This window comes from Lipophrys pholis, assembly GCF_963383615.2.
Source record: "Lipophrys pholis genome assembly, chromosome: 5".
NCBI lineage: Eukaryota > Metazoa > Chordata > Actinopteri > Blenniiformes > Blenniidae > Lipophrys > Lipophrys pholis.
The window spans coordinates 3,820,115-3,847,601 of record NC_137628.1 but is presented as its reverse complement, the minus strand read 5'-3'; the positions used below and the strand labels follow the sequence as shown (position 1 = coordinate 3,847,601).

Below are 27,487 nucleotides of genomic sequence, written 5' to 3'. Positions count from 1 at the left end.
GAATATAAGATTGCACACGTTAAGAAGATCACGTTTGAAATGAATTGATAAACAGAACGAATATTTACGAAAAAGAACCAGAGGGGGCGCTCGTACACACTTTGAACCATTTGAACCGAGGAAGAAGACTTTCCTTTGTTTGTTTCCGGTTCAGCAAAAATGGCTCAGGGTAGTCAAAAGTTTAAATCTCAGCGTCCAGGAGTCAAAAAACAGCACGCACAGAAACAGAAAGGACCGAAGAAAGGAGGTAAGAGGGTCATTTATTATCTGTTTTCCAATCAGGCGTTTACAGAAAGACGTCAGGGTTTTTTAGTCGATTAACCGAGACACGTGAACCGCTCGCTGACCACGTTGACTTGAATTAGATACAAGTACATCCGTTTTTAACAACTAATCATCTGTTTAATCTTCTCAAACGTAACAGTATGTGGGTTTTAGTTCAATACACGGCATCCTCTGATTCTTTTCACCTTTTTAACGATATGTTTCCATTATATTAAATGTTAAGAGATCTTCCCTCAGGGATTGAGAGTGTCCATTCTAATTATTTGTTTAATTTCCTCGTAAAGGCAGGATCATTGCACCAAAGAAAGCTCAGGTGGTTGAGCAACAGAAGCTGAAGAAGGTGAGAGCCCGTTTAGAAGTTCGTCCCAGCAGATTTAAATGAAGAATCTGATGCTGAATGCAGCAGCTTGATGAGTGTTTCTCCTTCTCCTACCTGAAGGGTCTGGAGGTGGCCATCAGGAACAAGATCGAGAAGGAGGTGACCCAGAAAGCCAGCACCTCCCTACACAAGCGGCTGAGTGTGCTGAAAGTACCTGAGGGTAAAGGAAAACCAGCAGCACCTCGTCCTGGACCCAGCTCCAAATAAACAACCTGCCGTACACACCCAGTGTGATAGTATGGCAAATGAACTGCATTCAGCGCTGAATGTCCCCCGATTAATTTCTTTAATCCCCCGGAGGATGACGGCAGGAACCTAATGAAGGCTTTTCTTTGTCGGGATGATTATCTGAGAACGTAAAATGATAATGGATGATGTGCGTAACTGGTTCCTTCCACTAGAGAAACCACAGGATGGAGTAGACTGTGGGAATGAGTTATTGTGTGTATATGAAGCTCAGATTTTATTGTAATAGTAGAAACGACAGAATGTTCTCAGATGCTTTACACCTTTATGAATAACTGTAAATTCCTCCAGCTGATCATTCCTTTATCAGACTTTATGAAATACAGACCATCCTGACAGTCGCAATCCAATGTTTTCTGTCTTTTTTTCTGTTTACTGAAATGAAACTGTGTTAACTATCACACATTGTGTTAACGTTTAATTTCTATTTTGTTTACGGTATTAATCCCTCTCAGGAAACTTTCTCTGCCCGTAACCCGTTCTATTTCTTGGTGATGGTGGTAGTCAGTGGTCTGTTAGTCCACACTGTGTCACGACTGCATTTTGATTCTAACCGTTTTAGTTCATTTCTGTAAGAAGGTTTCATGGATATTCTTGGTATTTCCTCAGACCAGTGATTTCAGAAGACTATCTTTCTTTTTTCTTGTTGATATCCCAGCTTTACAGCATTGGCCAGTTTTTAAACATGTAATATGTAGTATATTTTGTAGCCTGTTCTGAGTCCTGGGCTCCTGCTGGCAGTATCTTTGTTTTAACTGGTTAAAGACCTCAGTGGTGTGTTCAGGTTTGTCCAGGTAAAACAAACCATTGCATTTTTGTGGACGTTTGAACAAAGCAATTTAAATTGGTGAGTCCATTTGAGAAGCAGGTTTGTTGGTATGGTTCAGAAGCATGAAGCACAAAGCAACAGACCGTAGTTTTACAAAATAGAGGCAATGTAATGGCCATATGTCATTGTCCTGCAGAAAGTCTTCCACAGTGAAACGCAGGACGATCCTACCTGCATTTCATTTCTAGCACACATATCTGGTGGAAGCTATGATGCAAAATATGTATGCCAGCATGTATTTTGTTTATCTTTTAATGAGATCTTGTGAGCACAAACTAATCTCAATGATCGCTCAATTTCTTACAGTTCAATTTGCACGAGGAAAAAATACTGTTATCTGTCAACAACTGTCATTGGATTGTCAACCAGACACTCGGACAAACGTTGCTCACATTTCTAGCTGCTGGGATTTTGTCTGCTCTTCACGTCCTTTTTCTTTTCAAAGTTTTTCCATTTGAGTCTTGTGTGTCCAGTAAAGAGCCCGAGTTGTCGGAAGATTTGACAAATTATAGGACGTTTGACACATCTATTTAAAAGCAAGATACTACTGTTACATATTTTTCGTCCCCTTATTCTTACATTTTAGTTAGTTTCCAAAATGAGGGTGAGGGACCACATTGTGAAAACCAGGGTTTTGGAGCAATGTTGGAAATGCACATTTTGGTGACAGATTTAAGGAGGTTGGAAAAGGTATGGATTTTTTTTTATTTTTTGTGTTTATAGCAGTTTTGTATTGACAGGTTTTTGTTCTTTCTATAGTATTCATTTTTCTTTATAACAGTTACTAAAATCGAACATCTCCACCTTCAAAATGTCTTCCACAGAATTATATTTTCTCCTAGAGTTGCCATGGTGATGCACTACCACCACCAGCCTAAAAATAAGTCTTCTATTTTGAGTAAAACATCCAAGGTGAAGCCGTTTAGCTGAGGCATACCCCTGGTTGTTTGTCACGAGTCTTTAAAGTTTGGATTTTGAACCTTTTGGAGGCTTCACCTTTACCCACCAGAGCAACATTGTCGCTGCTCCTGCAGACTCTAACCCTCACACCTGATTCTGTTTAATGGTAAATAGACTATGTTGATGTGACATGTTTTATTGCTGGAGCAGTCTCAACAAGCTTTACATGATCAATCATATTCACTGAGCAGCGACCATTTAACTGCTCCCACACCTTTTGTAGTGATTGTTCAACATGGGCTTCAGTGTCTTGCTCAAAGGCACATGAATGGGGAAGATTTAGATCAAACCTACAACCATGCATCCACTCTGTCAACTGAGCCAGAGCTGCCCAAGTAAGTTAGTAATACTATTTCAGTTTTGCACTAAATCCATTGCTTTATCTCTGTTTTCCTTTTTAATTACTATTGAACCACTTTTTCATTGTTATATCATTAATGCCGATCTGTCTTCCTAAATTTATTCTATGTAGGTTCTATTTGATCAATCGCTGCTATTTCAACTGTTACCAATATAGTATGTTTGAAGGAAGAAAAAAAAAGCAGTTCTCAAAGTTGTAATTAATATTATTGATTGACGAAAAGAATTTAACTCGGCGACTTCTTTGATAAACAGACTGGAGCCACAACAAGATACTCTGCAGTTTGTGTGTAAAAACAAACTACTTGAATACAAAATCAGTCATTTTAATAAGGTGTGTATTTAAATCCCACATGAAGTCACTTTTAGTTTATTTGTACTTACATCGACATTGAAGTTTACAGAGTGCAGAGTGCTGCCTTAACGCAAAATTAACAGACTGTCAAACTAAACTGATAAAATACATTCATTATATCAAGCAGTACAGACCAGTTATTCAGATTGCAGGCGATCAGGAGAGCGCTTTAACAGGCTTTTGCAGTCTGCGTGCAGTGGTGGGAGCGCAGGAAGCGAGGGAAAGAGTCCTTGGCCATCAGGGTGTAGATCCTCTGCTGGGCCTCGGTGAAAGTGTCCACACACGGAGAGTCCAGCCCACTCAGCAGAGCCTCGCGGGTTTCAGCATCCAGGTTCACCTGAAGGACAAAAGCAGATTATTGAAAAGGAGCTTTAGTCCATCTTTTGATTTGTTGTGGGAAACGTCCTGCAGCCTCGCTGCTTCACTGACCTCCTGCGGGGCTTCAGGCATGATGAACCGGCTGTAGATGCTGCCGGCCTTGGCCTTGTGCAGACTGGAAGGAGAGACTCGGTAGTCCTCACAGGCCAGCCAGAAGGCCAGGTTCTCCTCACTGAACTCTGAACACAGGAAGCAGCGAAAGGCCTGCACAGCACCTAAGAGGGAGGTGAAGAGAAACCGGGGATAAAGGTTAAGTTTAAAAAAAAAAAAAAAAAGGTTCAGTATTCTTCAGAGCTTCCCATGCACCATCACACATTTACAACAAATGATAATGAATAATTTTATGACTTCTGTTGTATTTTGTGTTATTGTAAAAGGTTACAGTGAAAAACATTAATGGACATTTACACTGTCCACATACGACACTAAGATTCAACTCTCATGCAATACTGTATGCCACATCAATCATAAATACTCATTTACAGAGTTTGTCCATGTTGTGCAAGAGAAAAAGTAATTTATTGCTTCATGCTCCCTCTATGTGAGACAGACATTTTTATAATACAGAAAATAATGCAGAAGGCAGAAAAAAATAGATCACTTTATGCAACTTTATCCCATAATACCCGCAAACACAAAATGATTGTGAACCTGCTGTTTCGTCCATATAATCACAAAATGTCAAATCTTTATAAAACATTTGACCCAGTTTCACATTTGAGCATCGCTTATGAAGTTTGGCTAAGACATAAAATTAACTCTGAGAATTTCCTGATGAGCCAATTCAACTGTGAAGGAGCTTTTTCTTGTCAGTGTCACTTTGTCAGTTTAACTCCATGTTTTTTTTTAAAAAGGAAAATGGACTCCTATCATCCAAGCACTGAAATATGTATACATTTGTTATTCCATTTGCTCTGTGTGCACACGGGTTACATTAAATAGTATGAATGGTACATTTTTAATTGTTATTTAAAACTTCTTAGTTGTATAGAAGTAAGTTCACAACATATAAAGTTGAATAAATGTCTTCAGTAGACCTGAAGCGTTTACCTAGAACAAATTCATTCTATTTCTTAAAATGTGTTATGTGTGTTTCACAAATATACCTGTGAATAGTTTGTTTACAAACACTTGAATACAATTTAAAAGGCTATCTTACTCATTTAAATTTTTCAGTTATGCACCTTATAAACCAAACCAAAAACTTTTGAAGCATTAGGGTCGTTGTTAGCACTATAAACAATGCAGGATTTGCACCTGAAGTTAAAAATATGTTTCTCATCTTATTTTGTCAAAATATACATATGAGATACACTTTGAGGAAAACAGACAATCACTGTATTATTTCACCACATACACACATCAGTGAGAGCACCGGTGTTTGAATACACTGATAAATTAGACTCAACCAAAACATTTAACTTCAGAATTGTTCCAGCGCGATGGATGAACGTCAGCAGGATGTGCCGGAGAAGTCATCCGAGACAAACTTACTTTTGCTGCTTAACAGAGTTTCCAAGTCCTGAAGGATTTTGACATCTTGAAACCTGAAAAGAGAGACAGGGGCAAAAAAAATGAGGCTGTTGGTCTGTTAGGTCTAACTTTATTTGATCCATTTCAGTAGATTTACTTGTGCTTGTGGTGAGCCTCAGCCATATGACTTAACTTCACCCGCATTACTTTTGCCCTGAAACACAGACGGACGTATAAAAAGTCACATAAGAACTGAGAAATCATGAGTTACTGACATTAAACATGCAAATACTCACTTCTCCAGACATGATGAAGGCAGCGAGGAAAGACCTTTACACATCGAGGTCTTTAGTTCTTTTTCAAACCCTCAAAGGAAAAACAAAATAACACACACGGAGTTGTGTCTTATAATTTGTCAAGAGTTTTTCCTTCTTCCAGTAAAGATCCAAAACCGAAAATGCACTGCTCTTATATACAGTAGCTGACTCGTGTGTGTTCTCGTCTGTCAATCTGCTGCCTTCAGACAAGCAGGTGTGTCAATGTGAGCGGTACCGAGACAGAAGAGTCTGATTGAGGTGAGGTGTACGTGCTCTCAGGCCATGCAGGCCTGTCAACAGGAAACACAAAGAGTCCGAGCAGATAATGACCCAATCAAAGCCAACAGACCTTGTGTGTGTGTGTGTGTGTGTGTGTGTGTGTGTGTGTGTGTGTGTGTGTGTGTGTGTGTGTGTGTGTGTGTGTGTGTGTGTGTGTGTGTGTGTGCGCGTGTGCGTGTGCGTGTGCGTGTGGTTCGGGGACATTAATAATGTGTTATAAACAAAGCCAGGTCTCTGCCGTGTCACAGGGGAATAAAGTGATGAGGGAGGAGCAGGTGGGCTGGCAGCGTCACCCGCCTCACACACAGTCCCAGGCCTGCTAGACGGAGCAAAGTGACACATTTGATCAGATTATTATTATTATTATTATGCTTTCTCTGTAATCACATTATGCCACGATCACCTATTTTACCTTTACAATACTGTTCATTTCTGTGTGTCGCTGATTGTTTTTAGCTGTTTCGTAACCCGTTTCATTCTTCGCCTTCCCCACTTGCACATATGAAATGAGAATAGTTATTTCAAAGGACAATGATAAATTTTGTTCATCCATGAGGATTTCTTGTGGGACTCAAGTCAAAGACCCAAATACAAACCTTACTACGTATTCTATAACGGAAAGAACAAAATGCAGATGACAAAAGAACCAGAGATCTTTTTAAAACTTCTGACTTTAATCATTGATCGGATAATATTTACACTTTCATAACTCTACGGGTCAAAAGATGAAATTCTACTCTGTTAGTATTCACAGAAATCAAGATAATATATTACCTTAAAGTGAATATTCATCATCAAAACAGTTTAAGCTCTTCAAAAAATGAAAGTTGATCGGTTTGGGGATTTGTTTTCTCTGCATTGACCCTCATTAACTTCACTACTAATAAGAGCAGTGCACCACACTAAAACATTATTAGAAGAACAGTTTATTGGTCAAATAGCCGACAGTGAGTTGTGTTTTCTGCATTTAACCCATCCCAGCTACCATACAGCACCCAGGGAGCAGCTGGGGATTAAGGACCATTTCACTTCATCTACTTTAAGTTCATGATGAAACACCTTAATTAAAATCTCGATGTATCATTTCAGATTAATGATGCCCAGCTAGGATTTCTAGAATTAAAATAATTGATGAAAATGCCTGACAGTTGTCTTTTGCACTTCTCCATCATAACAGGAGACACACAGGTGTGTGTTTGTCCATTTGGTTTTCATCCCAGCATGCTTTACTCCCACGATGCACCAGTGCAACTGAATATACTCTGGAGAAATATAAAAACGCTGCCAAACAATCGCGCTATATCTGATTGTATGAAATCAGTGTAAGTGTATTTTGTTAATTTTCACCAGCCCAATGCCACAAAGTAAAAGTAAATATCCATTTTTGCAAATGCAACACGAAATTGTTCTCATTAAGGAAGTTTTACTGAGGTTTATTAACATTTTACCGAAATTCGGTGTGAAGTTTATCTCATCCACAGTGATAGACTTTTATAGATAATCAGGCACAAAGGTTCCCCGTTTTTATATTTCCCCACACAAAAAAAATGATTGCCTGCGGAAAAACCACGGAATGTGCGGATTATGTTATAAAATATAACTTGTGAGTGATAAAATGAACCATGGCTCTTAAAAAAATTAATTTAAAAAAACCGTCCAGTTCCAGCGCGTCTTCTAGCGGCTGCGCGTTTCTCTCGCTTCCTGCTTCCTCCACGAGAGCCGACGAGGACATCTCGAGACGGGGCCACCGATAGACCACCGACAACCCACCCCGGACCCAGACCGGTACCAAACCTCCGGACCCGTCCGGATCCTCTGCGTCCGATCCGGATCCTCTGGGTTGTCCCTGTGCGTCCGATCCGGGGATCCTCTGCGTCCCGGCTATGGGCGGCGGGTCGCTCCGCAGATAAACACCGTGAGTGCGCCACGAAACAGGGTCGTAGGTTTTATTATTAGACGACATGCAGCCCACATAACTGCAGTTTTCAGTGCGTGTGGAGACTAAACTGCATTTTGTTCCTGATTATCCTGCGATGACCCGACGCGCGTTGGCACCGACTGATCTGCTGGAATTGTTAAGAGAATATGCGACAGATCTTAAAATGGTCTCACTGTCTGCTCATTAACTGCACTGTTTTGAATTCATAATTTAATCGCAGCGGATTAGGATTAGTGTGGAGGAGGACACAGTCTGAGCTCTTTAAGACAAACGACCTGTCATCTGGAACAAAACGATTTATTGAAGCAAACTTGTTGCAGCAAGGTGTGTAAAGTTATTAACCAATATTGCAACGATCGACCACACACACGCGCACCAAAAAAACTACTTGTGGCCCCAGATATATGGTTTACATCAGGGGTCTCCAACCTCAGTCCTGGAGGGCCAGCGTCCTGCATGTTTTAGCTCTCTCCCAGTTGCAACACACCTGATTGCAAAGAGGTGCTCGTTACTGGGCTTTTTCACAACCTTGGTGATGACGTCATCATTAGATTCAGGTATGCTGAAGCAGGGAGAGAGCTAAAACATGCAGGACAGGACCCCTGGTCTATATAGTGTGATCCAGCAGCATAGCATACATTTTAAAATAATTTTGTTAGTTTCATAATCAGCACAAACCCAGGATGAAGCCATGTCTGTTTGTGACCCACAATCTGTCCATTTGCATTAACAATAATTATTATAATAATGTTTTGGTTTTTTTTACTTCTGAAGGGGAATTGATGTTCTTATAGGATATTTCAATTGAGTTTTTATTTCTTTCTCTTAATAAAAAAGCAAAAAAAATCACAAGATATAAAACCTGAAAAAGCATGCTTCGATGCCGAATACCACAAAAATAGATAATGTAGATTAAGTAAAATTTTGGGACAAAAATGATCAAAAAAAGTCCTGTTTGTTTAAGCTGAACGTGTCTTCCAAACTCTAGTCGAGGTGAGAAGCATTGTGAGTAGTCTAATGTGACTAGGAATGTTGTGTTGCTCCTCCTTGTACTGTTCACCCCGATCGCATAAATCCTCTTTTAGAATAGATCATACATTTATTCATCTGCTACACCTGCTTTATCCAGATGAGGGATAAATTCAAACTGCACCGGCCGTCTTTATAATAATCTTGCCGCTCGTTGTGTGGCACACTTCTCCATCGGGCCGAAGGGTCACAATGATAAGCTTAAAAATCAGTGTAAATTACTGTAAAACTAAACGTGTGAAGACCATTCTGTGTAATTCAGTGACGACAGAACCAACACTTTGTTTCCCCTCAGCTGCCTTCGACTGTTGAACTGGTTATGGGACCACAGTGGACCTGGTTTTCCTGGGCCCACTGTCAGAGCAGCGAGTCCGCCGGTCCGGACCGAGAGAGGGAGAAACGCTGGGCTGAGCTGTTCAACCAACTCGACCTCAACAAAGATGGACACATCGACATCGTTGAACTGCGGACGGGGCTGGCGAGTCGGGGCTTTTCCAGGAAGTCTCTGGAGAAGGTAAGACAGCAGGAATAACCATTGTGGTGAGTTATTGGTGTGTAGTTGAGTTTAGGGTGCGTTAGATTACTTCCCATGGTGAGTCTTTGTCATAGAAACACATCATTCAAAACACAAGAGCAGAGCTGTACTACAGCCAGCAGCCACCTCTTATCAATAAGTTTATTTGAACCAGCACAAACTACAAAATTAGATTTAAAGTGTGATTTTACTTTGGGGTAGTTTCCTAGTAATTCATCAGTTGCTATGCCAGCATGATATTTTCCTTCATTAAACCTTTGTGATCCGCGGCCTCGTAGTGTGTGAATAACAACCCAGAACATCACCAGCATAACTTTGTGTTGTGGACACACACAGGCCTTGTCCTCAGTCTGTTTGTATTGATTTTAGAAAGCATCTGGGTTATTTTCTGTCATTCCGCCTTTAATCTCTGTGAAAAACGACTCTTCAACCTGAAGCTGAAACAGTTTGGATGCAGAAAATGTTGGTGCTTCTGATTCGGACTGTGTCAATTCTTTTTTTTGTATCTTGTATATATTTCATTGTACTTTGCACCGTTAATATATATATATATATATTTTTTTATTATGAGGCCTTTAAATCCCAATGCCCAGCTAAGAATGGCCATTGCAAAACTAGTGATTTTACAGGTTGTGTTACTGGTTTATTCTACATCCCATACAAATAATGAACACATGTTAGTGTGTGTGTGTGTGTGTGTGTGTGTGTGTGTGTGTGTGTGTGTGTGTGTGTGTGTGTGTGTGTGTGTGTGTGTGTGTGTGTGTGTGTGTGTGTGTGTGTGTGTGTGTGTGTGTGTGTGTGTGTGTGTGTGTGTGTGTGTGTGTGTGTGTGTGCCTGCAGGCCAGCCTGTTGTCTATTTTAGTTTAAGGCGTAATCTGAGAGTGGTAACCTTTCTCTCACTTCTACACTTGATCTCTTCGCACGTTACAAGTCCCATCATGTGACCCCATGTGGACGTGAGTGTGTTTGTTTTCCCCCGAAATTACTTATTAATGACGGAATAAAAACGTCCCTGTCATTATTTCCTTTTACACAGAGATTTGATGCATGTGAAATGACACATCTTCAGTAACACCGGAGTGTTTTACGGCTGTAAATTGATTGATTTAATAGACTTATTAAATCAACAAAACCATGTAATACTTGGTTTTACATGTGAGCATCATTAAACTGATTTCTTTGTCATTGTTTCATGCATGAAAATATTTTCATGACTCCCACTTGATAGTAAAATGTCTTAGAAATTCAAGACAATTTCATCATGTTACTTCAAATTCTACAGAGTTGCATGTTTGTTTTTTTTTTGTTACCATGAAAGTAGAGGTTCATTTGAAGACTGAACATGCTGTTGTGCGCTGCTTTTAGAGAGCCGTCACAATATTCCAGCCGTATGAAAGGATAGTTCATGTTCTTTGTGTTGGTTGTTTGAATGTTTTTGGTCCTGATGCCAATAAGAAAGGTTGCCTGTGCTGCTCCGCACAACACAGCCTCGCTCCCTCTTTAAAATCCAGCCTCTGACTGACAAATGTTTTTGGTCCTTGAACTACAGTCACGTTTTATTGCCTCTCGTGTGCGTGCCGTCAGATGGTGGAGGCCGGGGACACCAACCAGGACGGAGTGCTGGACTTTGAAGAGTTCACCCAGTATCTCAGGGCGCACGAAAAGAAGCTGAAACTCATGTTTCACAAGCTGGACAAGAACAATGATGGTCTGTTGCAACCTTGTCACGGTTAACAATAATTCATTCCACAATCATTAAAAAAAACAAAACTTTATTTTTTAAATAATCACTTTCCTTTAAAAGGTAAGATTGACGTGGCAGAGATCCGAGACTGTATGCGCTCCATGGGTGTGAACATCAGCATGAACGACGCAACCAGGATTTTACTGAGGTCAGTTAATGTTACGTTACACTGGAAATGAATGGCGAGCGTTCACAGAAAATATATAGATGTTCTATATCTCATGACACGGTGCACCGTTATATCGATTATACATTAGAAACTTGTCAAAGTCTCTGAAATTCCAGTCTGACAGTTTAGGACCCAGTCTACATCAAGTCCAAAAACCAACGAAAAACCTGGTGAACAATTTAAACAAAGTCTTAATTAGAAACCATTTTAAATGACATCTTAACAATCAGTCCCAGAACCAGCTCTAAACCAGTCTGGTCTAAAAACAAGTTTTAAACGGTTCCAAAACACTTTTAACAATTTGAATCAAAACCAAATCTAAACATGTGAAAACAGAAAGAAATAACAACCTCGACTGAGTAGAAATCTAAGTTGAAAAAAATAGAATTACTGTTTGTTTTACACAAGTTCAAATGATAAGAATGTTTGACGTGTTGAGCTAAAAACTGATCTAATAATTTAATTATATTAACTTTGAACACAACGCAAGCATTTTGATTTTACTTCCCATGACATTCATAGGATGTTTCTTTTTTTTTTTCTCTCTCTCTGTATTTGTCTCAGTATGGATAAGGACGGCACCTTGACTATAGACTGGAATGAGTGGCGGGATTATTTCCTTTTTAACCCTCTGACCAACATGCAGGAAGTCGCACGCTATTGGAAACACTCAATGGTGAGGTCAAACACGCAGCTTTGTGTCTTTCTCAATAACAAGAAGTGTTTGGAAGATGTTGTCATCATGTAAAAAAAACAAACAAACTGTAAATGAGGTAACAGAGCCATACGACCGGTTCGCATAAGAACATTTTAACATGTTTATTCACTCTTTTCTTATCCGTACGTATTTTTCAAGCTCATTCTGGCCTTTGTGGCTCCAGTAGATGTTAGATCTCGGTGAGCAGCTGACCATCCCAGATGACTTTTCAGAGGAGGAGAAGAAGTCTGGTTATGTGTGGCGGCAGCTGATGGCCGGAGCCATGGCCGGGTCCGTCTCCCGGACTGGCACCGCCCCGTTAGATCGCATCAAAGTCTTCCGCCAGGTGAGTTCACTGAGCTCAGTGCTCCCATCAGTCCGTGGATGGATGGATTGACGTTATTGTGAAGCTCAATCTGCTTTGAAGAGACCAATGATGTTTTAATTCTCCTCTCGCAAGGTCCACGGCTCCTCTGACTTTACGGGTAGTGTTTTGAAAGGTTTTCAGGGCATGTTGAAGGAAGGAGGGCCGCTGTCATTGTGGAGGGGAAATGGCATTAATGTTCTAAAGATCGCCCCAGAGACTGCTATCAAATTCACAGCTTATGAACAGGTGAGAAGCATCCAGTCTTTTTACTGTTCTCATAAAGACCCCCCCCCCCCCCCTTCAATAAGCCTCTGCTAACATACAGGTATCATACACACTCACACACACAAACACAGTTATCACATCCACGTCTGTCAGATCAAGGTTGCGCAGTGTGTCTGGTTATTCATAGGACTGCTGAACTCTTGCAGTAACTCCACCGTAGTAATGATAACTTTTAGCGAGGTCCTGCAGATTTCATAATGTCGAGTAACACTCCCGTCAATTTTGCATCTTCACCAGTATTTCTGTGTTTGTGTTTGTAAAATTGGCATTTCATGCTTGTTGTTTTTTGAACGTTATAAAGATCAAGAGTGCGATCCGCGGCGGGAACGAAGCGAGAAATCTGATGGTTCATGAGAGGTTTGTCGCCGGCTCTCTCGCTGGAGCAACCGCTCAGACGGCCATCTATCCGATGGAGGTAATTTCATGGTAATATATGGACAATATCATTTCTACCGACATGAGGAGGGCTTCTGGTTTCTTTGAAATAAAGTCTTCTCCTTGTCCCTTCTCAGGTGCTAAAGACCCGTCTGACCCTGAGAAAAACCGGTCAGTACTCAGGAATCGCAGACTGCGCCAGACAGATGCTCCAGAAAGAAGGCGTCAGGGCCTTCTATAAGGGCTACATCCCCAACCTCCTCAGCATCGTCCCTTACGCCGGCATCGACCTGGCCGTCTACGAGGTAAGAGGAGCGTGACAACACGCGGCGCTCACACCTCTCCGTCTTTAGCCTTCTTCTTCCCGTGTTGTGTTTTGCAGACTCTGAAGTTCTCCTGGCTGAACAGGAACAGAGGTTTGGCCGACCCGGGGGTGATGGTGCTGGTTGGATGTGGCGCTGTGTCCAGCACTTGTGGCCAGCTGGCGAGTTACCCACTGGCACTAATCCGCACCCGAATGCAGGCCCAAGGTCGGGATAACGTGGTTTATAAATATCTCAGTCATAAGTAGAGATTGGCAGTAAATTTAGGGACATCATAACAACATGAGATGTCTTCTTGAGATGCTGGGTGGCCACAAGTCACATTTCTGGTTCTTAATCTGAATAATAAGGTCAATTTCAGTTGAGTTTTTAGGGTTTATTTATGTTTGGTTTGCGGTTGTAATTAAGTGCACATAATGTGTTTTTCTGATCAGTTTGTTTAAAAAAAAAAAAAAACACACACTTTTTTTAATGATCACATTTGACACAAATAGTCACTAAAGGTTGTATTAATAGTGCTCGTCATCATAATGCTCAACCAGCTTTATGTTCCAGTAAAAGCAACCAGTATTATGTTTAATACTCAAAATATAAACGTAATGAAAAATCTAGCCCTTTGAATAGTGGATTCTAGTTTCCTAGTTTTACAGTGATTAAATTCAACAGGGGACTTTTATTTAAGTTTCTGTGTTTTACTTGTTTCTTTATGTTTTTTTTATAAATTTTGGAGGCTTTTTATGCGTCTCAAATATAATGGCATGTACACAATTGAGGATTTTCAAGTCAGATCTGTATTAACTTGTAATAAGGTAAAACTATATTTGTGTCCAAATGAGTAAATCGAAAAGAAAAACAGGTCAGACAAAATATTTTAAAAAGATAAATACCTGAGCACTTTACTTAAACCTAGTAAGTATTAAATAATGACTCCCCATTTGTGATTATTTCTACTTTGTTGATGGAATTTCTCTTTAAATCACCACCATTTGAGCTATGAAAAAAATCCCAATAATGACACTTTTGGCTCACGAAAGACTTTTTTGTTCAAATCTGATTTGCCATTTGTCACAGTGTGGCAGAAAAGTCTGCTCCTCTCGGCCAATTTTACAATCTTGAAGCATAGACAATGTGACGAATAATTTAACCATTGAATAATGGGCTAAGTTTTTACTGAAGATCTATTTAATGACTTTTTCCAGAGCCAATAACTACATCTTCTGGAGAAAGTGTATTGAAATGTATCTGAATGTCTAAATGGATCAAACACAGCGAGACACAACTGAAAGCTCTCCAATGCACGAGTCGTCTTTCATGTTTTTGTTCTTCTCTCTCTCCCATCAGCTTTAGTGAAGGGAGCCCCTAAACTCTCCATGTTGGCTCTGATTCGCAACATCGTGTCCCAGGAGGGCGTCACCGGACTTTATCGAGGAATTTCCCCCAACCTCCTGAAAGTCATTCCCGCCGTGAGCGTGTCCTACGTCGTCTACGAGTACACCCGCATCATGCTGGGAGTGGACATTGAGGGTAGGAGAGGAGGGAAAGGGGGACGCTAACAGGACGGACTGCTTGGGGTGGTTTTCATCCACGTGCACGGATCTGTTAGCGGCGCATGAGGAAAACGGGCCTTGACTGAGGATTGTCCTGAAAGCACAGATCTCTTCAGGATGGATGACTGAGAAGAAACAAATATATGTTAATGCATAATCCTCCGAAGAAGCTTAACATTCGGTTGACCTCACATGCACTGGCAGAGTTTCAGATGTGATGCATTGCAGTGGGCGCATGCCAGCGTTTGTGTGGGAGCATTTTGCTGCTGCTGCCGTCTTGACTTGGACTGATGACGATTTGCATGAACCTGCCAGAGAGCAGGTAAAAGTGTTACTCATCCTTGAAGCCATGTCACATTCCCACAGCATTCTTTTCCCTCCCAGGTGAAATATAGAGAAGATGGAGGCTTGATCCAATGTGGGATTTTCTAAATGAGAGAATTCTGAAGTGGCTGCACGCCAGGAAAGCCGCAGTCAGGATTTTGACACTTCCTGTTACAGCGACAACAAAAACAGCAGAACATTTCTGACTGACCTCGTGGATGTGACTGAAAACAAAAGGGAAGACTCTCCGAGAATAAGTACTACTGAATAAAGCACATCCAAAGTATTGATTTTTTTTAATGTCATTTTCACAGCGGAGACACCAAGAAGCACAAAGGACTAATAGAAACCTTATTTCCTATGTGCCATTTGTGCTCCTATGCAAAGAAGAGATTTCTTAACGTTTTCTTAACACCTTATGGTCCAGAGCCACCAAGTATTACTATAAGCACTGCAGTACGGAGGAAACTTTGTATTAAGAAATAATTAGACTGGGTATTTATTTTATTTCCACTGAACATTTTTAATGTATCAGTATTTATGTTTAAATCAATGCATGCATTGCGTTTCTTTTGCAAATTTACTCCTGTTCTGCTTTTTTTTTTTTTTTTATCATGTATGAATGTTACAGATCCATGTTACAAAATATTTCAATAAATACAACTTGCATGTGAGAGCAATGCAATAACAGGTCACACTTTGTCCCGGGTTTATATTCTTGAGGACTGTAGTTTTACAGTGGCGCTGTGTTGGACTGCATTACATCGCATAATGTATCGCTGGTGTAAACACCATTACAAACCACAGCCTCTCAAGAACAACAGAACAATATCACCTTTTAAATGGCAGCATTTTGTTTTGAGCGAAGCTGCCGCGGCACACCTTCCACTTCGAGAAAACATCTGGCTTAATATTCATGCTGTCCTTGATTTTAAATAGCAGAACTTTTTTTGTTTATCAATATCACAAACATATTTTCCTTTAAACAAAAACCCAACAAAACAACACTGAGGGTTCTCTGTTCAGAAATCTATGTTCCACTATGTTTTGGCTCTTAATTCTAAACTCATTCTTGTGTGTGTGAAATAAGTTTGGATCGAGAGTTTAATAGTTACAGAATTCTTATAGTGTTTAGAAAATACCTGAGGGATTCAAAAATATAGTAATAAAAGATTCAAAAATATATATATTTTAGCTTTGACAAGCTTTAAACTGTTTCACACTGGTGGTTGTTTAGGGACTGCAAAGTGGAGTGACCTTAAAGGCAGGTGGCCTCACAATGAGGGGATCACTGGGTCTGGGCTTATGTTAAGTGTGGGTATTCCCTCAGGTCCAGTACATTGGTTTCCTCCCACAGTTTAATTACACGCGTTTGAGGTTAACTGGTGACTCTAAATTATCTGTAGAAGATGAAAGGGTGGTCGTTGGTATATTGACTTTACGAATTCAAAGCAAACCCAAACTCGTCAGCGAGTAAAAGATTCTGGAAGGTATTATATATTGTAACTACATTCTGGAATACTACCTGTGTTTTAAGTGTGTAAACGCAGGAAGACTGTATATGTCACTCTTTGTCAGAATTTCAAATAATTAAATATTTTTTGTTGTCTGGGATTATCTACCTGGTGATAAATCAGATTCTGGTTTTGAACAAGTTATTCCATTTATCTCCAAATAAATGTAAAACATAATCGTATAGTGTATCACCAAATGGATTTAAATTATAGTTATAAGATCTGTGTTATTGATTGATGTTGTTTTTACTCATATGAAAATAGAGCTGTTAGGCTAGCCGACTAACGTCCAAGAGTTCTTACAGTGTCAAACTATGAGTATATTAACCATAATGTGCTGATACATCACCAACTCTCACTTTTGTCTCCTGCCAAGTGGTATTATATGATACTATATGATAGGACAGTCCTTCATTTGTCCCACAGGAGAAATTTGCACTGTTGCAGCTCAGTGGATATAGTAGTAAAAGGGTAGCAAAGGAAACTAATATGAACAATAAATAATTATTGAAAAAATAACAGTAACTATGACATATAAGCAACATAAAAACCCTGATATCGTTAACAGATTTAAAGCCACGATTCTGTTTAAGTGGAACTGGGAACTTCGCACATGGGAAAATGGACACTTCCAAGCTTGACAGATGTTTGATGTTTTTCCGCTTCCCAAATATGTACCAGATATTGAAAAATGGTCTGTGTCTGGTAGTGTTTTGGAGCTCAGTTCATATTTTGATCCAGTTCTGATAAAGCCCTTTGAAAATAGAGAACTGAGCCAAAACACGCGGGAGCCTTGTGCTGGTGTGACCTCCCACCAGGAGGGGGCGCGAATTTATGTGTTCGAGCATGACTGAACCTTCGGAACCAGCGCGAAGGACGAGAACACGGCCCGGAAAGAAGGACCCGGTGATTGGCTCTTTTGAGGAGGGAAGTTTGTCGGCGTGGTAGCAGATCCTCGGTGTCCCCCCCCCTCCGTGCGCTCCTGTTAACCTTCCCGCTTCTGCGCAGCTCGACCCGGCCACAGCCATCCAGCCCCTTCCTGTGTGTCCACTCGCCCCGTGAGAGCAGCATGTCTGATTACGGCGCTCTTCCCTCGAATGGAGTCGGTGCTGGGATGAAAAAAGACGCGTTTGCGGATGCAGTACAGCGGGCCAGACAGGTAACCGAGGGGGCCCCGCACCGGATGAGGCGGACGTTTAGCGGCTGCTGGGGAAACCGTTAGCTCCGGCTACAATGCTAAGAGGCTACAAAGCTAAGCGGCTACGTAGCTAAGCGGCTAGCCGTTAGCTCTTCAATTCATTTGTCCAACACGCCGCCGATCTTCGACATTTAGATCAAAAATACACCCATATTTAGGGAGCTAGAATGTTTTTCCACCTACTTATAATAATTCAACCTATTCGGGGTCATGGATTATGTTGAGTGGAACCAAGTTAAGGGGTCAACGAGTCAAACTATTATGGTGACATGTAATGAGTAATCTGTTTACGGCAGTATCTGAAAAAAGAAACTAAAGTGGCTCTTTGTATTAAATATTAACGGCTCCGAAGAGCTCAGTTAATTAATCCACTGATTTCGTATCCACTTAATCTTTGTCACATTTGGAGGGAACAATGCAAACAATACACCTGACTTGAGATCGTCTATTAGAAGCATTATGATATTTCATTAATGGAGTTTTTTGATAATTTGCCCCTTAGGTGACGATTAATAGTGAGGTTATCATTAATGGGCTCTTATTTGGTTTGATTTGTGATGACATTATTCATACATTGCTATATATTAACAATATTTCTCCTTTTTTACGTTTGATATTCCAACATAATCTTCTCAACTGTGATTATATCATGCCACATGTCCCAGCATCAACATACTATGATCTTGTTGACCAAGTTTACTGCTCACATTTTATCCCTTTCCTTTATAATTGTAAACTCCATCTCCTGTCTCACTTAATCTGGATTGGATCCTGATGACAATATAGAGCTGGGAAAACCTCTGTTTGTGTAGCTCCTCTTAGCTCATCAAGGGAGATCCCAATCATTACCCTGGCTGACCCAGAGCTGTCATCTCTGAAATGTTTTCCAAGCTCACTCCAGTATATAAGGCAACCGAGAACCATCCAAACCAACTTACTGGCCCCTCATTGCATAGTAGTAGATCTACCTCCAGTTCCTGTCATCCTGGATAGTGACGGTTTAGATTTGTGGTGTACCAGGCTGTGCCCTAAAGTCAGTGAAGGACTTCCTGGTACAGGTCATACCTCCCAATTGACTTTAAAATGCTTCAGAGTCCTTGAAGGCAAGACAGAAATTGTTGGAAGGAGAAATATCTTTGGACTTTGTTTTACTACTTTGGTCTGTATTTCGCACAATGCAGCCTCATGTGAATTGAACGGGGGACAAAAGATGAATGGATCAATATCTGTGTTTGCTACCCATTTGTCCACTTTTACACTCTGTGTTCTAGCACTGGCTTGGATCTGATCAGCTTTGCATCTCTGGTTTTCATGACTCTGATTTCAATTTCCTCAATTTTTCAGAAATGTTTATAGTTGCACAAAGACTAGAAGTTGGTGCTTCAGTTCAAGAATCATTACCTGGTAAATTAGTGTTTCTTTAGAATTCTTCTCTTTTCAACAAAGCTTTTAAATACCTCCAAATATTTCTTTTTGTTCTGTTATTTGCTCTGTCTTTAAGATTAAACTCATTATGATTGGTCAGAGGACTGCTGTTAAAGTGTGAAAGTCATTTGATGAATACATAACCACATATGGTGAAAAGATCACCTTCTCAAAAGAGATTCTTTTCGAAACCACAAAAAACCTCAAAGTCTTTGTTATCGTATCTTTTTTTAATCCAAGACCTTTCTCTTTTCTTTTCTTCAGATTGCAGCTAAAATCGGTGGCGATGGCGTTCCCTCAATGACCAACAATGGAGGAGCTGAGAGTTTCCCATTCACAGCACAGAAACGATCCCTGGAAGAAGCAGGTGAGAGAACCGGACCAAACGCTCACTTTGTGTGCGTTTGTGTGTCCATATTGTCAAGCTAACATTTTCGTTTGTTCGCAGATGAGCCTGATGCCAAGAAATTAGCATCACAGAGTGAAAGAGATTCTGCATCATGTATGTGTATTACTGTTAACCCTTTAATGATTGCCATTTATTCATTTTCTGATCATCTCACCTTGTTTTTCTTCACTTACAGCTATTGAAGCTCAGCTAGCAGCTCTGTCCCAACAAAGGTATGCATTCTTTGTGTTGTGTATTTAAAATTTCTGGTGTTCATGGTGATATTTGCGTATATCATATTATTTTTCATACGTATCTGCAGTGTCCGGCCCTCAACAATGACAGAAGAGTGTCGAGTGCCCGATGCCATGGTTGGCCTCAGTGAGTTCAACAAATTCCATCTGCAGTTCAAGCAGGAGAAGCATGCGGTCAGAGTTTTCAGATTATAATTCAACATATCTCTTTATCTGTTTTCCATGCAGTCATTGGCCGAGGAGGTGAACAGATTAACAAAATCCAGCAGGATTCTGGCTGCAAGGTTCAAATCGCACATGGTGAGCTACATGGTATCCTAAGTTTTATTACGTCAACACAATTAACACATTTCCTGCTTGATTATTTTGTACTGAGCCGATTCTTTCTTTTTCTTTTGAACTCGTAGACAGTGCCGGTCTTCCAGAAAGAAGTGTTTCTCTGACGGGGTCACCAGATGCCATACAGTAAGTTATTCTTATGAAATGTATTGGTGGAAAATTCCATTCTATGTATTCTGGCTATTTATTGTCTATTTTGTATTCTTATTAAGGACTCTGTAGTATTGTTAGATCAATTATAACATGCAATTAGTCATCCTTTTTTCCATCTGAATTTGCCTCCAGGAGAGCAAAGGCTCTCATCGACGACATCGTGTCCAGGGGTCACGACTCCCCGAACGGTCAGTCAGGTTCCATGCAAGAGATGATCATCCCTGCAGGAAAGGCCGGCCTCATTATCGGTAAAGGAGGAGAGACGATCAAACAGCTACAGGTGAGAGTCACAATGTTCTTTTAGCGCTCTAATGATCTACCGAGTGAATACGTCACTGCACTATCACTGTAAGACCACGCTCATGTTTTCTGATTCTGAAGCACAGAACATACATGTAAAAGTGTAACATGCCGAGATTGTTAATTTCATCTAAAATTTCCAGGAGCGAGCTGGAGTTAAAATGATTCTTATTCAAGATGGGTCTCAGCCTCCCAACGTAGATAAACCCCTACGCATCATCGGAGACCCCTACAAAGTGCAGGTACTTTTCAAACACACTGGGGAAGCTTCCTGTTGGTCACCAAATCTGTTGTGCTCCTGTTTGTCCCATCTTAAGACTTTTCTTTTTGATTAATTCATAGCAAGCTAAAGACATGGTCAATGAGATTCTACGAGAGAGGGATCATGCTGGCTTTGGAGACCGAAACGAATATGGATCAAGGATGGGTGGAGGTGGTGGCGGCGGTGGTGGCGGCGGCGGCGGCGGCGGCGGTGGTGGTGGTGGCGGTGGCGGCGGCGGCGGCGGCATTGAAGTAAGTATAAAGCCTGTGCCTTTAATTACAGACGGACACAATCACTACAATGTGTGCAGTACTGCCCATCTCACCCTGACCCTCCTATACTGTTACATCAACTACCTCCATGACCTTCACATCGATGAATCTACTCTGCACGCTTCCTCTTCTGCTTCCCGACAGCTGCACTGCAAACATCCCTTCTCATTTAAAAATACTAAGTTCCACTTTAACTTATACAACAAAGTCAATTCCACATGAGCAAGCAGATGAGATGGTGGAAAGGAAAAACTCCCTTTTTAAAAGGACAAAACCTGCAGAACCAGATTCAGACTTCTGTTTTTATCACAGTCCGAGAGAAGAAAATTACAGCTCATCTAGGCTTTTATGTCTTTAAGACACACTTCTAATTTGACTAGTTGATCAGTATCATCTGGTTTCATAGAAAAAATGGTTTGTCTTATCTGCATAATGATGGAAGTTAGTGAGTGTTTCCTGATAATCCCTATGTGAATGTGAAAAGTATAGGTCCTAACTCAGAACCCTGTGGAACTCCATGGTTGACCATCAACTTAGACCATTGTCTCCACCAAATCAATCCTGTATATATGCTCTTCTTCACTTCTTTTGTTGACCCCAGCTCTTCTACCTCAAGTCTTTGCATCTTCACCTTTCCAACGGCTTCCCTCTCATTTGCACACTTGTATTTTGTCTTGTTTCTACTTTAATTCTCTTCAAGGCAGATCTCCACCTCTCAAGGTTCTGATCAAAGTGTTACTGCATTATTCTGAATATGTCATCATACTTCTTTTTTTTTTCTTCTCGTTTTTAAACACTTCAGATTGCCGTGCCACGACACTCTGTGGGAGTTGTGATTGGTCGCAATGGCGAAATGATAAAGAAAATCCAGAGTGACGCTGGAGTGAAGATTCAGTTCAAGCCAGGTGAACTCTTCAGATATTCCCGAATGATCAAACCACATTACATGAACATATACATCTTTAATGGAATTGTCAATTTTACTATTTATCTAGTGTTTGTCAAGATATGGGAAAAGATTAAAGCAGTTAATCACCTCGATGACCATCACTGGTCTGACAGCCTTTAGTTAGTGTTTTTGGAGAAAAATCCTCCATGTTTCCACAATAACTCTCTATATTTGTTGTTGATAAACTGTTCTTTTATGGTCTTTCGCTTTACAGATGATGGCACAGGCCCTGAGAAGATAGCCCACATTATGGGACCGCCAGACCAGTGTCAGCACGCCGCTTCGATCATCACCGACCTGCTGCAGAGCATCCGTGCACGAGAGGAGGGCGGGCAAGGGGTCAGTACAGAGACCAGATGCAAGTGCTGATAAATAGATCTATACGAGTTAATGTGCATGTTGTGTGGTGTGTTTAATGCACAGGGGCCTCCTGGTGGAGGGATGCCTCCTGGTGGCCGAGGGCGGGGGAGAGGTCAGGGCAACTGGGGTCCTCCCGGGGACGAGGTGACCTTCTCCATCCCAGCTCACAAATGTGGGCTGGTCATTGGCCGAGGGGGCGAGAACGTGAAGGCCATCAACCAAGAGACCGGAGCATTTGTGGAGATCTCTCGCCAGCCTCCGCCAAACGGCGACCCAAACTTCAAACTCTTCATCATCCGAGGGTCCCCGCAGCAGATTGACCACGCAAAGCAGCTCATAGAGGAGAAGATTGAGGTTCGTTCGTCACTATCGGGCCCTGGGAAGATACTTCAGTGCATGTTAAGATATCTCAGTGGGCCTGGTTTCATGCTCTAGAAATCAGAACATTGCCTGATATTGATCATTATCTGATTTCTGGAATTGATCCTGTCCAGTTTGTTTGATACATCAAGTTATCTGATTCTAGGAAATCTGACTAACACGCAGAGATTTTTCTCCAATACTTAGTTTTTTGTGCTTGTACAACTCTTAATCTGATTTATTTGGTTCATTTACATGTTAAATACTTGAACCTATTCATCTCTTGATGATTTGAAGACAATAGAAACTTAAATCTTGTGTTTACTCAAAGTTTAATAATGGACAGAAACACCTAAGATGGACTTTTTCTAAAGTGCACATAAATGCAACGGATCCATTTATTACATTTATCTGATTAGTACCAATTAACAATTTTGAATGAAACGGTCATAATATAAAGGAGTGAAAGACGTTACGATCAGTGGTTCTGATGGTTCATTCATTTCAGTGTCTTGGCACCTCGCTGTGTTCGTTCCTGGATCTAACCACACCGCAGCCGGTTTGTGGTTCGTGAGCCGAGTTTGTCAGCTTAATGTGTGTGTGTTCACATTTAAACCGCACCAACAGAGTGTCTGTTAAAACCGACCCAGACGATTCACGAGTTTCGTCTAAACAGAACTAGTGAACAATATCAGCCAACAAACGTTAGTTGAAATACATCATAAGTCATTTTTCATTTGTCTGTTTCCTCCTGTGTCATTAAGGCACCATTGTGTCCTGTGGGTGGAGGTCCCGGTCCCGGAGCACCAAGTGGTCCAATGGGTCCCTATAATCCCAACCCTTATAATCCAGGGCCTCCTGGTGGAGCTCCACAGTAAGTACAACCTGATAACGAGACTTGAATGCCCAACATTGAACCAGAACAAATGACGTAACTGGTGCTGCCTGTCGTTGCAGTCAAGGTGGACCTGGTGGTCCTGGTGGTCCTCAGTACTGCCCTCAGGGCTGGGGAAGTACCTACCAGCAGTGGCAAGCCCCAAGTCCACATGACCCCAGTGAGTTCCTCGCTCTATGAACCAGTTTACATGTCTGCATGTTGTACTCCCTGTCTTGCTAATTTACACCACTTCCACCTTTTCTCCACCTCCTCCTACCAGATAAGGGCGCTGCAGACCCAAACGCAGCATGGGCTGCCTATTATGCGCAATACTATGGCCAACAGCCTGGGGGCGCCATGGGTGGTCAGAATCCTGGACCTGCAGCTCCAGGGGACCAGGGTCCTCAACCACAGACAGCCGGGGGTCAGCCAGACTACACTAAAGCCTGGGAGGAGTATTATAAGAAGATTGGCATGAGTAAGTTGGAGCTAATAAGTAGATATGTGTTCATTTTGATGATTATCTTAAAAAACTAATTGTTAAAGTTTTAGTGCTGTCAATCGATTAAAAAAAAACCAAATTACTTATTAATTGCACAATTTTCTGTGATTAATCACATTGATTGTAATGGATATTTATTCAGGGAAAGCCACGGAATGAATTTCGACTCAACACAGACTATATTTGAATTTAAAGACTGTTTTTATAACGTTCTTTTAACTTTGCATGAATGATGTTTCCAAGATTAGCAAAAATAATAAAAACATAAATACATTAATTAATAAAGATCTAACATAAGTCTGGGTTTTGTTAGAGTGCAGGTCCACCACATTGAGAATTTGAATATTTCTAGAAGCAAAGTTGTGAACTGAGAGGTTTTATTATTTTTATTTTTTTTGACAGCACTATAAAGTTTACTTTTTGAAACGATGCATGATGTACTTAACTTCCAGAATGCTGCTGTGTTTTACACAAATGGTAAGTGAAGTGGTTAATGATAAATTGAATGTTTACAGCCCAGCCAGCCGGAGGAGCTGCAGCAGCTCCAGGAGCCCCGGCGGCCGCCGCGGCTCCAGCCGCAGGCGGAGCTGCAGCCGGTGGCCAGCAGGACTACAGCGCAGCCTGGGCCGAGTACTACAGACAGCAGGCCGCTTACTACGGGCAAGGAGGACAAGCTCCTGGACAGGCGGCTGCTCCACAGCAGGGACAACAGGTGAACTAGACAAATCGCCTCCCAGAGTAACGCATGCAAAACACATATCTGTTCACTAGCCAACCTTGGCGTTCTGCATCACATTTATCATGGTAGTATTGATTTAATCTGTCACTCACCACGGAACACTGGGTGACCTCTTAACCTGTTGCTAGTTGTAAAGACTTGTGGCCGTCGGAGCAGTCGAATAGACTCGTAACAGTAATATTCTACTGCATTATGTTGTGAGTCATTCATGTCTCATAAACACTCACAGTCCAGTGAAAATGGCCATTTATGTGCAAATGCCTACAAGTCTGAAAGGAAAATGTGAAAATTAAGAGACAAAACAAAAACAAGCTTTTAAAATATATAAGCAGACATTATTTTCTAAACGTTTCCGTGTAAACGGGACACTTTTCTGAAATGGAAAGAGTAAAAACGATGTGTTTATCACCTGTGTAAACGCGACCAGGGAACAAAAAGATGTGATGGCCTTTTTAGTAAAGGCAGAGAAGTTTCTGCTCAGGAACAAGAACTCGCAGTGATAAAGCTTGAAAGCACCTTAATTAAAAGTGTTAATTCTTAGTCTGTCTTGGAGTACTGCGGGGGAATCGGGAATGTTTGAAGTGGTTAAGCCGACTGAATCCTTTTCCTGTGCCGTCTCTTTCAGGCGCAGTAACCGCGTCTCTTGGTCTTTCCTGGAGGAATCATCGGACTTGTTTGATATCTACTTTTTTTGGGGCTTAAAAGGTGCAGTGTGTAGGATTTAGTGGCATGTAGCAGTGAACACTGCTGCCCTCACCAACCCCTCCCAAGCATTTCCCGCAGTGACTGAGAAACTCCCGGACAGTGTCTTCTCTCTGGACCCGTGTTTAGACGGTCTGTCTGTTGGTGGTGAAACGTGTAGATATGAAGGGCTCACCCCGAGGCCATGGACACCGTGTCTTAGTTACAGATGTTTAAACACTCATGAAAGTGTAGTTCATTTCACATATTCCCTATAAATCTTACACACTGGATCTTAAATGAAACAAGGCCATGGTTTGCTCATTCAGCCAGACTTTTCACAAAATAAATGTTCGTCTGTTTTGTGAAAGAAAGAGAAAAGGGAACATGTTTTGCTCCAAAGCACTAAATAACAACCTCTGTTATTATCCCGTTATTTTCTCCACCACCTCACACATACCCTTTTACTATATCCGATTGTTTGGAGGGATTTCTTTAAAAATGTGAAGTAATAAGCATCTTTGATCGCAAGCTAGCACAAAAGCATCTTGTCACTGTCTCACATTCATAGTTTATCTCCTTTCAGTCTCCTTAGGGTAAAACTGTCCTGCAGTATTTTGAATATCTTCAGAAATGTTTGTATCAAAAGAAATGTCGACTTTTTTTTTTTTTTTTTTTTTTCCTTCTTCTTGTTTTTTTGGTACTTTTGTAACTTCATTCTCAGTGTTTTAAGTTGCAGGAGCGTTTCTCCCTTCTGTCATGAGTCCATACTTCTAATTTTATTTTGTCTGGGTAAGTTCCTCGAGGGTTGTGTGTGTGTGTGTCTGTATACAGTGAAAGCTACTGAACAGAAAATTATGTGAGTTATCTTTGTTAGGGCCATCAGTCCTGCTACATGTAGGTTGGTTGTCTGTATGTTTGTATGCTTGACTGCCCTTTGTTTAATTTTTACATCTTCAATGTTCAATTTTTTTTTTTTTATCAATAGATTCTGTTATCGTATGCTGATTTTTTTCTCTTTTTTTTTTTTAATGTTATTTTTTACAGCTTGTTTTTAAAGACTTAAATAAAAACGTTGAAACTGCCACTGCTGCGTGTGTTTGTGGGCTCTGACTAACGTTTCTTTATGCTGGAAGTACGTGTCACAACACGGGGTTCATTTTCAGTATAGCGCCGGGTCATTTCATGTCTTTAGACTATTTGATGTGTAGCCGTTTAATGTCCTGCCATGTTTTTCTGGCTGTTTTGAGACGGCTGATTTTCAGTCTCTGCTTATGCGTCTTTGTTTCTTTACGTGTGTTTTGGTAGTTAACTATATTTTATTCAATCTTTTCAATCTTCAATGCATTTCTTTTTTTTTAGTTATTACTATTTAGACTTTTTTTTTTTTTTTTGATCTGGTCATGTGATGGTTTTTAGTTTTGCATCCATGTAATCTTGTGTCAATTAGTGTTTGAATGAGCAGGGGGTTTTGTTGTGTGGTCATTTTCCTATTTTGTACTTGGTTTGGGTACTTTTGTGTCCTTATGAAGTCATTTCACACCAATGTTTGAGGATGTGGTTGGTTCTGTGTATTTCATTGCACCAGACACTAATTTCTTTCAGATCATTTTTCATCTGCATATTTTGAGGTCAATATGTAATAAATCTTTTTTAATTATTTGACTATATGATCACTGATTACATGTTGTCGTTATTTTCTTAGTAGTCATTCTGTGC

General features: G+C 40.8%; 4 protein-coding genes across 7 annotated transcripts; 3 read left to right on the top strand and 1 right to left on the bottom strand.

The window, feature by feature from the left end:
• The first annotated feature begins 123 nt into the window (after positions 1-123).
• On the top strand, positions 124-2,547 carry cUnh19orf53 (chromosome Un C19orf53 homolog). Its single transcript, XM_080464476.1, has 3 exons — positions 124-247; positions 570-625; positions 725-2,547. Exons 1-3 carry the CDS (start codon positions 160-162, stop codon positions 869-871), a joined length of 291 nt encoding a protein of 96 aa, XP_080320602.1. The 5' UTR covers positions 124-159; the 3' UTR covers positions 872-2,547.
• Positions 2,459-5,873, bottom strand: LOC308110274 (regulator of G-protein signaling 5). Its single transcript, XM_080464475.1, has 5 exons — positions 5,562-5,873; positions 5,423-5,479; positions 5,287-5,339; positions 3,844-4,007; positions 2,459-3,751 (listed from the first exon to the last, which is right to left on the bottom strand). The coding sequence occupies exons 1-5, from the start codon at positions 5,603-5,605 to the stop codon at positions 3,584-3,586; spliced, it is 486 nt and encodes a 161-aa protein (XP_080320601.1). The 5' UTR covers positions 5,606-5,873; the 3' UTR covers positions 2,459-3,583.
• A 1,690-nt stretch (positions 5,874-7,563) lies between these two features.
• On the top strand, positions 7,564-15,693 carry slc25a23a (solute carrier family 25 member 23a). 2 transcript variants are annotated; one of them, XM_080464474.1, is made up of 12 exons: positions 7,564-7,776; positions 9,125-9,343; positions 10,949-11,072; positions 11,169-11,256; positions 11,842-11,953; positions 12,162-12,320; positions 12,435-12,587; positions 12,928-13,041; positions 13,139-13,306; positions 13,384-13,531; positions 14,666-14,848; positions 15,256-15,693. In XM_080464474.1, exons 2-12 carry the CDS (start codon positions 9,149-9,151, stop codon positions 15,264-15,266), a joined length of 1,455 nt encoding a protein of 484 aa, XP_080320600.1. In that variant the 5' UTR covers positions 7,564-7,776; positions 9,125-9,148; the 3' UTR covers positions 15,267-15,693. The 2 variants fall into 2 exon arrangements, with proteins under 2 accessions (XP_080320600.1, XP_080320599.1); XM_080464473.1 differs by lacking the exon at positions 15,256-15,693 and having other exon boundaries at positions 14,666-15,003.
• A 1,837-nt stretch (positions 15,694-17,530) lies between these two features.
• khsrp (KH-type splicing regulatory protein) lies at positions 17,531-26,867 on the top strand. 3 transcript variants are annotated; one of them, XM_080463445.1, is made up of 19 exons: positions 17,631-17,868; positions 19,252-19,311; positions 19,597-19,699; positions 19,781-19,834; positions 19,917-19,953; positions 20,043-20,101; positions 20,203-20,286; positions 20,382-20,439; positions 20,599-20,746; positions 20,910-21,008; positions 21,109-21,279; positions 22,103-22,205; positions 22,464-22,588; positions 22,673-22,963; positions 23,734-23,843; positions 23,927-24,024; positions 24,127-24,324; positions 24,864-25,060; positions 25,713-26,867. In XM_080463445.1, exons 3-19 carry the CDS (start codon positions 19,633-19,635, stop codon positions 25,719-25,721), a joined length of 1,908 nt encoding a protein of 635 aa, XP_080319571.1. In that variant the 5' UTR covers positions 17,631-17,868; positions 19,252-19,311; positions 19,597-19,632; the 3' UTR covers positions 25,722-26,867. The 3 variants fall into 3 exon arrangements, with proteins under 3 accessions (XP_080319570.1, XP_080319569.1, XP_080319571.1); XM_080463444.1 differs by lacking the exon at positions 19,252-19,311 and having other exon boundaries at positions 17,531-17,868; positions 20,203-20,274; XM_080463443.1 differs by lacking the exon at positions 19,252-19,311 and having other exon boundaries at positions 17,564-17,868.
• The last annotated feature ends 620 nt before the right edge of the window (positions 26,868-27,487 follow it).